Consider the following 13,562-nt stretch of genomic DNA (forward strand, 5'->3'; position numbering starts at 1 on the left):
TATGTCTTTTTTGTACAGGCTGATTTTCTTCAGCCTCGCTCGTATTTATTTGCCCAAGTATGTGCATCTCCTTTTTTGAAATGTAGCTTACAAATTTGTAGCTAAAGTCTAATACAATCCAAAATATTAAACAAGCATGCAAAATATATTGAAGGGAAAGTATATTAGAAATTGACATTAGTAAAAAAAAAAAAAAGAAGAAGCTTTTATTCAAATTTTGGTGTAAGAACAATTATTTCTGCATAATATGATCTGTTTTGTAGCATAAAACTTCAGTAATGTTCTTAGTGTCATATGCTGCTATTTAGTAAATACCGTATTTTCCGGACTATAGTGCGCACCGTACTAAGCCGCACCTACAATTAAAAAAAAGAAAAAAAAAAAGACTGAAAACGTATATAAGCCTCACCGGGCTATAAGCCGCTGATATCTCTGCCGTTCTCGGTTTTTCACAAGGAAGTAGAAATATTAAGGACTTTATTAATAAAGGACGCATTATTAAGGACGCAGCCCTCCATCTCCAATGCCGAACCATGGATTAGTTAACGCTGAGTTTACGTGCAGCGGCTCTATTTCCCTTCTGTACCAGATTGATAGTCCTCAACTTAAAAGTTGTATCATATGAATTTTTTCGTGTGGTTTCCATGATGAGAGGGTACGAGTTTGAATAAATTTCTCCATCGTGCCTGCTGCTAGAATGTGCTTGTTCTAAATGAAAATTAGTACTTTTTTTACTTCCTGCTAAAGAGCCCCCCCCTGGTGGTTGAAGAAAAAACCACAGAAAAGCCTCACCGAGCCGCATGGTTCAAAGCGTGGGGAAAAAAGTAGCGGCTTATAGTCCGAAAAATATGGTACTTTCATATAGAACTATGGTAAGAAAGACTTGATCCTCTCTTTATTTTAAGATCTGTTTCTTTGAGTCATTTTTTTGTCTCGGGGTTTCACTCTGCCACTTTTAAATCCAAAAAGTTGCTGTTTAAAATTACATGTAAAACACAACATCATAGAGGAAACAAAAACTGATGCATATCTCTATGTAATGACTAGTTATATTAATTTAAAATACTCTGGGGATTATTAAAATTTTTTAAAAAGTCACAATTTCAAGGAACTGTTTTTTTCTGTTTCTGCAAAGGTTTATCTCGTTCTAGAACTTTTTCACATTTTGTCACATCATAGCCAGAGACTTCAACATATTACATCAGAATTTTATGACATAGACCAACACCAGGAAGTGCATAATTGCTGATTGGAAGAAGAAAGATATGAAAAAATATGCCAGGCATTTGTATTCGACCCACTTTCATCTGAAACCTCTAAATAGTTCACCCATTTCGCTTCAGAAGTCACCTAGCTAGTAAATAGAGTCCACATGTGTTTAAGGACAAGGAGAGCATTTATAAACGAAGGAGCAAAAGGGACCCAGGGTGTCTCTGGGGCAGCTGCAGACCCACAGCACAAGAGGGATAATCTTTTGACAGGACAACTATAAATCCACAATTTTCTGCTTATGAATGACTGGATTATAGTCCAGAATCAGAGAGACACTCTCCAACTCACTCTGGGGATTCCCAAGGCGTTCGTTGACTAGGAGGGCTATACAACCCTGAAAAACCTCCAAAGTGAGGCGCGCCGGAATTCAAGAACAGCAGCTCTAATCCAAGCCTTCCCCGGACGACGGAGCTCGTCTCCCGATCTCTAAATCTGAGCTTGCTTCCTTTTTGCAACTATGCTCTACTTTGTGTTGGGCTGTGACATGAAATCCCTCTAAAATACATTGAGATTTATGGCTGCAATGTGACACATCATGATGAAGTTCAGGGAGTAAGAATAGCAGTGCACTATAGATTTATTTTGCTGCTAAAATTAGCACCAACTCTGACAAGTATCGTTCAGTTTGTCTGTGTCTCTCAGAGAAACTGAGCAACGCTGCAAAGTGTTTCTCGGTAAGACGCTGAACATTTGTTTAGAAACCCAAATTTCCGCCTACACCTGAACCCCTCGCCCCTCTAAATTCATCAGCTTGTTCTGGTTATTCTGCAATGGTTAGCTCTTTTTGTTGCATTCAGAGAACCTTGCCTATTTTTAGCCAACGTTGTCAGATTTGCCAGTCTATAGATGACATCTTACTACCCAGCACATTTAGCACAGTGCCCCCCCGACTTTCAACAGGACTCCAAATATGTCAGACTGTAGTCACAACATGGGCAGACTCATTTCCATTGTGCCCACACTGAGCAGCAAGGGGGGGGGAAAGGGCAATTTTTGCTTCTTCTCTGTCGCTGCATGTTGGGCCTGGTGGTGCCCTGGAAAACTGCTCATGTGTTTGCTCGGAGGCTCCTCTTGGAGGAGGGGTAGCAGCGATTTGATTCATCTGAGACCTTCCTTTTGACAGCTGCTGCTACTGAAGACCACCCACCCAGCTGAGCAAAAAGAGAGAGGCAAAGAGGAGGAAGCAGTATGCAGTTCATGTTGCAGTAAACAAGCAAATTCACTGATTCATAGACCACATGTCTACCAAAAGAGTAGAAGAACTTACGTATCGCTTCTCTGAATCATTGCTGTTACATCAACGTTTGGCAATTCTTTTCTGTGCTTAAATATTGATGATACTAATTATATTTTTAGTCACAGAAGTCATAAAGTAAAAAAAAAAAAAAAATGAAAAGTACTTGCTAAAGATGTGCAAAATCTTTTAGATATAATTAAACTTTTATTGTAGCAGTATATTCTCACTCTGAAAGAATGGTCTGCCATCCTCATTTGATGGGCTTTTAATATTTTCTTGCCACACTACTTTATTTGTGAAGATAAACTTAAGTTCTTGTCTCGCCACATTTGTCAGAGTTCCAGTCGTTTTGAACACGTATCTTACTTAGACATTAGTAAGTTTAGGGAGCTGGGGGTTTTTTATGTAGCTATTTTGAAAAGTAGCTATGAGAAATGACCCACTGTGCAATATTTTATGTTTAATTCAGGAAGACAGAGATTCTCAGATTACCTCTCAAAAGTCCCTAGGCTTTCTGATCAACAGAAGCACTTATAATTTTCATTATAAGATGTTTTAGATGTAATTATTTTAGGCTCTTGGCATGTTTTTCTGCATATGGCTCTTGAGATTTATTTTTTTTTGTAGTGGAAACTAAATGTTTCTTGAAATCCATTCAAGAGTTTGTGGCCGATTTCTCATCAACTCTGATTACCAAAAGGTTGCCAATATTTTCAAATCCAAAGTTTAAAAGAATTCAACAGAGCAACTTCCTGTAATGACCTATATCTCTCTCCTCCTCCTCATTTTCTTCCAGCCTAAACAAGACATATCTGTTTCGTCTCAAGTTTTTTACATGGTTCCTCACACTTCATTTAAAACCCCTCACTGACTGGAAAAAGCAAAATTAAAATTGTCTTCACTCAGAAAGAGCATTCACACCGAAGGTGTTGTCAGTGTAACCTGGCATGACTGACACATGTTATATCAGAAAAAGATTTTTTTTTTTTTTTTTTTTTTGCATTAACGAATGGCGAGTCACTAATGAAATCTCATTGTGGCTTATTTTTGTTGTTAGCATGTGCATTTGTGACTTTTAAATACTTTTTAAGCATCTCTATCAGGAATAATAATAATTTGGGGGGAGATTAAAACACATATATTTAAATACAATAGTAATATATTGCAGGTTACTAAAAATGCATGGAGAACTTTATTTATTTGGCCTTTGATCAAGGCTGAAAAGCCAAATAGAAGGAGGCACTCCCATTTCTTATTGCATGGGGATACTAAACTTAATATTTAGTTTCAGCATGTTTTATATAACTCTGCATTTCACATGTGTTTCCATGCATGTCGGTATCATCTTGATATTCCAATCACAGCTATGGTATGTTTGCACCTCTCTGATATGTTTTCTTTCAGGGTTCAACCTTTGCAGAGAGAGCTCTGCACTTCATCCACATTTGTCTTTGCTCAGCCCTCAGTAGCCAAAAGAAGGGTATGCTGAGCACCGCGTAGGATGACAGGCACTGAGTGATCAGTGGGCACACAGTAGATTGCCTTAATAGCTTGATGGAGTTCAATGTAGATGAATGAGGTCTACCAAAGGTCAGACACTTGAACAATGGCTGAGTTGTAGTTTAAACTGGCTATAAAGTTTTATAACCTCTCCCGGTATAACTACTGAGAAACCTGAAAGGTTAATGCTTCTCGTTTATCTCATGCGGTCAGTGAATAATAGATGAAAAGTTGCACTAGTTTACTTCATTTTAAACTAATTCTGTCTGGTAGTGACACTTTGGATGTAATCAGAATAAGTACATGACCATCATGGAAGAACCTTAGAAGTAAATACTGGAAAGCGTTCAACTAGTCAGGCTGCGCGTCTTGACGACAACTGGACGCAAATTGAAATGCAGACTGAACCGGATGACATTCAGTTCAGTTTACTGAGACAAAGTTTAGCAAATATGTTTTCTTTTTACCCAAGCAGACACGAGCAAAGAGTTTCCGGAGGAGTCGAGATCCTTTTCTGACCAATTTTCTTCCCTCTTTCTGTATTTCAGGTAGCAAGGCCAAAGACAGCGTGGGCACAGGTGAGGTTTCCATCTGTCAATAGCATGTTAATTGGAGATGCACAGACGGGAGGTTTTGTGGACAGTGTCTGATTGTGTGCAGCTCACCCCCTTTGTGTGAGCTTAACAGCAATAAAACAATGGCTTTCACAGAAACAGTTGGAAGCCAAAGAGCTGCTTCTTTCTGAATCAAACAAAATGTACAAACACAGCAAAATTCATCCGGTTATGAAACGGAGGTTTCAAAGCAGCTCAGAAAGAATTGCGCTACATTTCTTTACATGAAAGATTATATCTTTGTAACTTTTCTCTTTCTGTTTTGCACATCTTGAAATGTTGATAAGAGCCATTTCACAGAATACTCAGTGAAATGGCTCTTTGTACTACTTTTATTTATTTATTTTTTTTACAGGATCCACTCAAAATCAATATCAGCCAAGTCCAACGTTTGAGAAAAAAAACTCAAATTTATGATCAACTGTTAAGCTGATAAATCTTTTTTAAATACATTGATCCAAAAAAGAGCAGGCTTTCTGTGAACAATCATAAATCATTTTACCTTCTAGAGGTGGAGGTAGCAACACAATGTGCGTAAGGGGGGAGCGATCATTACACAGCTCCGCAGTTAAACAGGATTTCACCTTCAATAAAATTATCCTAGAGGTGACACCCTAAACTGTCTTTAGCGGTTTTTATTTGCATTTAGCGTGGTTAGCATTGCTAGCTGCAACCGTCTCTGTGTGTATCCCCTCTAGAGTAAATAGACCCTGATACTAACTTTGGGGTTTACAATTTTCTAATTCAACGTGCTCCAAGAGACATAAAACTGGACTGTTTCAGTAACATGTTCAACTTATGTTGTCTGGAAAGGTCTCACCTCTTGTTACTGCAGGAGGAGTCAACATGCTAATTTAAAAAATATTTAATTAACAGTTTTTCTTGATTCATTGACTTAATTTCTCAGAAAGTAGCTAAATCGTCATTCTTCCGTTACAACTTCCCCACCAAAGAGTGTTGTTTTTAGCACCGCATATGAAGGCATAGGTATGGTGTGTTCATTGACTGGACAAAAGATTGGATTTTTTTGTTTTCAATCGACAGTCAAGTGTAAAATCAGCAGACTCCAGATGAGTCCCTGCTTATCTTTCATTTTAAAAATGTAATTTTTACACTAAGAAATAATCATTACCTTATTGTAGCAAAACCTAAATTGTTTAAAAGCTCACTCATTACGAGGCTAAGTGAAGGTCAATTATGAAACACAAGAGGACAGCATTTTGCTTTTAGTGTATCTGTAGGGTTTAGCGGGATAGAGTTACATTTATGTGTGTACGTGTGTGTGTGTGTGCGTGCGTGTGTGTGTGTGTGTCTGCAGTGGCTGAGAAGACCACCGGAGCGATGGGTAACATCGTTGCTGCCACTGGTCTGGTGAAGAAGGACGAGTTCCCAACTGACATGAACGTGAGTGCAGTGGGTCTGTCTAAAAATCCCCCGTCATATGAGACACGGATTTTTTATTTTTTGTTGTTGGTGTTGTTTTTTTGCTGAATTGCCGTAATCATAGATGCTAATGGTGACCTGCATCCAGAGTCTAAAATCCTGTTATGGTTAGTTTATGGGTCGAAAAGAATCTAAGCGCAGACCTATTACCCGAGGCCGGTGTCTCTTAAAAGGTAAATTTAATTTCACAAAAACGATGAGTTTGTTTAATTTTAATCTAAAATTAGAACAAGGCCTGTTGTTTGAGTAGACATCACAAGACAATGAAGAAAGAAAAAAGTATTTGAAACACAAAGAATAAAGCTAAATCCTAAACACAGGCACAGAGTTCAGTAAAAATAAAACTGAACTCTTAAAGGGACAGTGACACATACTGAAAAGCAAGTTAAAAAGCATGCAACCGAAATGACCGAAAGTTAAGGACATTGTTTATTTAGCAGAGTATTTAAGTTTTTACCCTTAATTGATAGCACGCTTTGTTCACGTGTGCACTTACTAAGAGCTACACAACGTGGGATTTTCGTGTCGTGTATTTATTTAGAAACAGAATGTTTGTAACCTTAATATTGCAGTTATTTGGGAAGTGTGATATAACTTCAGTCATTTTATTTAGGCATTATTCAGACACTGATGCTGTATTATTATTTATCTTTTTCTAGAACCACACAGATACGTCAAATTAAGAAATAAACAGCAAGTGCAAGTTAAACCCACTGGAGTGCTACTCTGCCTTTCTTTGGAGTTCTAACCGGACTCACCACCGTGATCTGAACATTTACACTAGCGAGTTGCGGTCTGTATCTTTAAAGTATAACAGTGAGTTGGGGGGTGCTGTGGTGGCGCAGGGGTTTGGCACAACCCATGCATTGAGGCCTTAGTCCTCGTGGCGGTGGTCACAGGTTCGATTCCCGGCCTGGTAACATTTGCCACATGTATTCCCCCTCTCTCATTACCTTCCTTCCTGTTTAACTACCTTCAAAGTCTAACCCTCCCTATTGTAACCCATGGGAGGGCCCAGGAGAAAAAGTTTGGGAAGCAATGACCTAACCTATTATCACTGTGATGAAACCAACATGCCAATAAAATGACTCAATAGTAGGTGAAGATGGGTTACTTTAAATTATTCCACTCTACATATTTAATTAGTCTCAATGAGTCACATGTGCTATATCATTAGCTATCAAAAGTGTTTATTTACCTAATCTAATACTGAGATTTTAGGGTCTGAATCCCAATGTCAGTTTCTTAATTATTTAATTTTAAAACATCAAAGCAAGCAGGATTTAGGAAGCATGCTAATTCAACCTGAACAGCTATTAAAAAAAGAAGGAACGTTTCAATGCAAAAAGGCAAAATAAACCAAATGCAGAAAACCATGAACATTATAAACAAAGCTCTGTTGCTATGTTTACTTAATGCTGCTGTTGAACTATATGTTATTCTTCAACCAGAGACGGTCTGGATATTCTAACAAAATACGTTGTAAAGTGTCTCAGACGAGCTGATTAGATCAAAATCGTAACGGTAGCGTGGTGATTATCGTGCTGCCAGGCCTCAATTACAGTCATCATGATCAAGTGTGACCCAATCCTTTATTTCCAGCAGAATACCCAGTCACCAGTCATAATATTAGTCTTTCAACTTCCAGAAGCAGACATTTGCAGAGGGTTTACATTTTTTTTTGGTTCAAAAACAAAGAATATCGGTTGTTTTACCATAGACAAAAAACAAAACAAACAGAAGCAATGTTCTAATGTGACTGAAATTTGAGTCAATTATATTTAGTGGTTTCTTCACCTGATACAAAAACTGGTCTTCCACTGTTATCAAAGTCACATTTGGCCTAACTATTCAGAATGTCTGTGAAACGGTAAGCGGTCTTTTCTGGTCTTTTCTCCACTGTTTCACTAACATAATAAATCTGACAGCTTGTTCTGATTGCCCACTCAGTGGCTCGATGCATACGAGCGATAAAACAGCAGACTGTTGCACTGTTCACGCTGTATTGAGCAATTTGCCTGCACTGACACACCAAACACTCAAAACATTAAAACAACCCCGCCAGACATTTGAAAATTAACAAACTATAGAAGAGTGCCTTATTGTCAGAACGGAGTCTGAACACTTCTGTCAAAGCTAGTTATGTTTTTTTCTCCATAAAAGTGGTTCAGGAAATATTAGTAAGTCATACTAGCTGCAGGATGGATATTGAGACGTCAAGGTACAAATTTTACAAAAAGCTTTTCACATAAATAGACTTAAAAAAATGTTTTCCACACGTTTTAAAAGCTTCAGGAATGTTTTGAGGCACATAGCAAAGAGTAAGAAGAGATGAATGAGTTCAAAGTACCTCTAATCTCAGTCTAATCTAATCCATCTCTGAGATTTGCTGACTAACTCATCTTAGAGGATATCCTGCTAATATCTTGCAGGCTTATGGACACCTTCAAAGGTTTTGAAGAGTTCATGCAGTTTCAGTACAGTGAGGGACGTGGTTAGTTAGAAAAATGAAAAGTAGAATCTTCTATTTATCCCTTGAGAACACGAAGAACTTTTTAAATATTACGATATGAACATTTTTGGGTAACACTTTGAGGGGGGTGAATAAGACTGACATGACACTGTCATAAACATGACATAACACCTGTTATGAACATGAATAAGCCTTTATGAATATTTATGACTGTTGTCATAAAGCGTCATTCGGTAAATTATGACACTTTTAATAGAGTTGACATTATTCAAAATGTCTTTGCGTGCGTGTGTGTGCGCGCGTCGTCACCTTTCATATGCTGTTCATATGACAACTTGACATTAACCAAGAAATCATTACTGATATAAATTTGTTATAAAAGTATTACTGATTGCACTTTAAAAATTAGGTAACTTTATGTTATTAAAGGTAAAGTTTAAACAGTAATGATTTCTTGGTTAATGTCAAGTTGTCATAAAGACATTTTCAATAATGTCAACTTTGTATTAAAAGTGTCATAATTTACCGAATGACGCTTTATGACAACAGTCATAAATATTCATGAAGGCTTATTCATGTTCATGACAGGAGTTATGTCATGTTTATGAAAGTGTCATGTCAGACCTATTCACCCCCCTTCAAAGAAAGTGTTACCCATTTTTGTGAGCGTCTGAATGAAATGTTTCTACTGTGTCTACCTGAATACATACAACCAATCATAAAATGTTATCGAAATCAGCTTATATCACATTCACTTTTTCACAATCAGTGATCCATCTGATTAGGTGTGTCTTTGTGGTGGTATCCCATGGTGCATCCTCTAAGGCCATGTTAATCTCATTGGTGGATTTGCAGCAAAGACACTATCTTGCCAGAGCACACAGGATTACAGCCTGTTCTTCCTCTGTGGCCTAATTGACTTGATTAGTGCTGGGTTTAAAAATAAATGACGTGTGACCCACTAGCTTTGTTTTCAGGGCCAGCCAAAGCAGGTGGGGCAAAAGCTGAAGCATATTGTGAACAGTGTCCTTTTCCACAATATGCATCAGCTTCTCAGGCCAAATCTGGCAGCATTGCAGTAATAAAGTAACACTAAAACCCTTTGAAATTATTTTCCCTCTCAATTCAAAGACCCACATAAAGTCAGATATTTAAAGTCTACTTTGTTTAAAAGCTACAGTGTCATTACATTAACACAAATGTCTAAAACAAACATTGGACATGATGATTCCATTTATTTTATTTTGATAGGTGAAACGTAGACTTTATGGGTTGACCATGTCAACAAGTAATGCCTGTTGGATATGATGAACTTTGTTCTTTTTACTCACTTTTACACAAAAGCTGGGTAAATTTGTGGTTGGTCAATTATTTGTTTGTAGTAGCAAACAATTAGTTGTTTGCTACTGCAGCTGAGTTGAAAAAGTTGGTGGTTGAAGTGTTTTCGCAGCGCAACACACAAGTCAGCCAGTGTGGTTGACAGGCTGTGGTTGAGGCGAGCAGGCAGTCCATTTCGTCATCTCCAACTCACACCATGGAGGACTTCTCTAGACAAAAAAAACTGCAACAAACTGGATTTTATCACCTTAGAAGATAATGTTTGGTTCCTAAGAGAGGAGAAATGTGATTGCGACTGGTTGCAGAGTCTAATCTTGAGATCTTTTTCCATTATGGTAAACTCCTGTGATCACAAGTTTTGTATTTCCACTGAGGCCTTCGCCACAAGCAAAGATGATTTGCATGGAATCCACATAATCAAGAATGCTGCTCAACCTATGAATGAATTGTCCTTACAAATGTGGTTTAAAAGGAGATAAAGAGGCTTTTCAATAGATTCATTCAGACTAAAGTGGTAGGCTGAGCACCTGCTTTCATAATCAACGTGACAAAACTCACTTGCTGGTGTTCATATGTTTGCTTTTCATATGCTTGACCACCCATCTTGACTTTAGGCAAATACTGTAAAAGTACTGTAAAATGTAACTGTTGTCATTAAGTACAACATGGAGCTACATCTCTATTAACATCTTTTACCTCTTCTTAACTAATTGACCAAGTGTTTGAAAGTGACACAAATTTCTAGCTAATTGAAACAGAAGCTACGATTAAAACCATCTCTGAATTTTAGATGAGAAACAGCCCAATATTAACCAATTAAAATGTAATACAAACACTCCCAGTGATATTTATGCACAGCATCAGCACATCCTGAAAAATATAAGCCTTGTTCTCAGTCTTCAGTCTGATATCATCATTGCGGCATTCGCTTTTTTCTTGTAAAGTGGGAACTTGGATCTGCCTGCCAACGGCTGATGGTGTCATCCTGGACATGCATGTCATGGCAGTCATGATGCTGTCCTATCATATAGCAGCCGTTTCTTCAGTCAGAGGCTTTTTTTTTTAGATTTGTTGCAAGCCTGACTGCTTCTGGAGCTCATTCCTGCCCACAGCAATTACATCCACAACATTTAATTTCCCTTTCAAATAAAGCATTGAAACTGGAATACAGGGTCACGTGTGAGACTTTCCTAATGCAAACTGACAGAAGTGCTGAAATAAATTTCTGCAACTGTTTTAATTTTTTAGGCACAAGGCAGGGATGTTGGATTTTGAGAGCAGGTTTGATTCTTCCCAAAGCTGTCTGACTTTCCATTGGGTTTGATCTGAAATTGGAGCTGACTTGTATAACTAAGTGAACTACAACATGCCACAAGCCAAATGTAGAGATTTTCATGGGTTCAGAGCTTCCTGTTGTGTTTTAGAACCAAATGGTTGCATGTCTGTACTTTACTTTTYTTATCTCAAAGAGAAACCGAAATCGATCTCGCAACGAGACACACGGGGCTTTATGAAGAAAACATTTTACTATTTAAACACATGTCAGAGCCCGTAGCTTCATAAGCCAATATGTTTTGTTTCTGGTGCTTCTGTGAATTTGTTCCCGCCTCATTTTTCTCTCTCACCTTTCCTGCAGCCTGAGGAGTACGGGCAGGAGGCCATGGAGGGCCAAGGAGAGGCGATGCTGGAGCCAGAAGGGGAGGCATATGATGAGTCCCAGCAGGTAACCGGCACAACATAAGCCACGAATGTCTCCCTCGTGTCTATTCTTTCGAAAGTCACACATCACCGTGCTCACAGGAACCAGTGACTGTACCGCAGAGAGCATTTTTTGTGTGTTATGTAAAACACCGGGTCGCAGGCGAGGACGAGTCCATTCACTTACAGTAGATGGAGGCGCGTCGGTATTCACATGCATTGCATTCAAGCTGGATTGTATTTCAACAGTCCTCCACATTTGCCCTCCACTTGTCTTCCTCTCAAACACTGAGGTTGCAGTTCTTTTTTTTCTGGGAATAATATCGGAAGACTTTCCCAGCCATTTGTCACACAGGGTACATGGAGTACAGTGACTATACCACCACCTACCAGCAACAGAGTGTGTGTAGGTGTGTGTGTGTGCGTGTGTGTGCGCGTGTGTGTGCGCGTGTGTGTGTGTGCGTCGTCGTCGTTCTGTTCATAGATACAGGCAGGATGTGAGTCCGACACAGATGGTTATTTTTGGAATTTGACTGTCAGGGGCAAGACAAACTGTGCAGAGTCAATGGCTTTGAAAGCAGATTTGAAATAGCCTCAGTAGTAAATACCCCACAGCACAGATTATATGGATAGTGTTACAAGTAAATAAGTCATGATTTTCTGGGAGTTTTAGTTAAGATTTTAAAAAAAATGAATAAGGAAAATTAGATAAGACTTGAAGATCTTACAGTGCAGTTACATACAGCTGTTTTTTTTTTTTATTTTCTGCCAGGGCTAATATATGAATCATAAGAATAAATTCTAATTGAATCCTAGAACAGGCTCCTACAGTCATTAGCATGTATCATCCTTGCTCTCGTCCGTCTCTTCTTTCTCCCACTCCTCTGCATCTCTTTCCCCTCCCCCATTTTCTGCTACACAAGCGATGTGCGAGCTCTGTCTCAATGGGTGTGGCGATGACGCTCTGTGCCTTCATGCATTGTGGGTAATGTCAGGATCTCCCTGTGTTGTTGTAAATGTGAATTCTTACTGCTGCACAGTGAAAGTCGCCTTAAAACACTTTTTCAGGGCATCATCATTTTCGTGTTGCATTAATTTTAAACCAGCAGAACTTATGTGCATTTACTGTTTGTTTGTTGTTGTTTTTTCTTTTGCGTTAAATAGAGCAGTGTGTATTACAAGTAAATAGGGAATGTACACACAACTCACCCACCATGCTCATGCAGGACTGTGCTGCCCTCTGTTGGCTGGATCACAGAAGCTCAGTTACAATAGAGTGACATCACTCTTGGCAATGAGTCTATAATATATATTCCCATCTACATTTTAAGATCTCCCTCAAAGTAATGCTCCTTTCTCATAACGGGGTTTCAATTGTGCAAATGAAGCCCTAATCCGTCCGTCCATCCACCATCAGTTGTGAACAAAACACCGAGATACTTAGGGGGTTGTATGCAAAATCGACTTTTTTGTGCTTTATGTGTCTCTTGTGCTATATGCGCTTGTTGTAATATTATTCCCTCATCAGAAACACACCTGGAGTGCTGTTTTTGATTCTTTCATTCATGTTTGCGAAACCCTTTGAATCTCCCCATGGCAGCCATTGTCGGATGCCAGAAAAGCTTGATCCTCCTTGGCGCTTCAGTCAGTGTTTTCCCCACTGAGCTCCTCTAGACCAGCGGCCGTAGAAATTTCCAAACACCTGATGGATCTGAGAGTCTGCTGAGCTTATCATACAAACGCTCCTACAACTCATCCGAAATGGCATAGTGGAGAAGTACTGTTGTGACGACGGGCTTCTTAAAGAGACAGAGGCCAACTTATAGGTGTCAGATGCAAAATCAAAATGATTTTTAAGTTATGTTTGATATAAATCACATTTTCACAGCAACTTAAGGTAACAGCTACTTGACTGTCCTATGAAATGGCACTATTTGGCTGGAAATCACTGTTTCAGACAGCGTCTGACCTCGAATATATATATATA

General features: G+C 38.7%; 1 protein-coding gene across 1 annotated transcript in view; it reads left to right on the top strand.

Annotated features, from left to right (window-relative positions):
* The window catches only part of sncb (synuclein, beta), a 15,992-nt gene that overhangs the window by 983 nt on the left and 1,447 nt on the right, over window positions 1–13,562 (top strand). Inside the window, exons 2-4 of the mRNA XM_008419532.2 lie at window positions 4,558–4,587; window positions 5,942–6,027; window positions 11,514–11,600. Coding sequence (XP_008417754.1) covers window positions 4,558–4,587; window positions 5,942–6,027; window positions 11,514–11,600 — 203 coding nt within the window. The remainder of the gene's footprint in view (window positions 1–4,557; window positions 4,588–5,941; window positions 6,028–11,513; window positions 11,601–13,562) is intronic.

Source organism: Poecilia reticulata, linkage group LG10, assembly GCF_000633615.1.
Source record: "Poecilia reticulata strain Guanapo linkage group LG10, Guppy_female_1.0+MT, whole genome shotgun sequence".
In the NCBI taxonomy this organism is placed as follows: domain Eukaryota; kingdom Metazoa; phylum Chordata; class Actinopteri; order Cyprinodontiformes; family Poeciliidae; genus Poecilia; species Poecilia reticulata.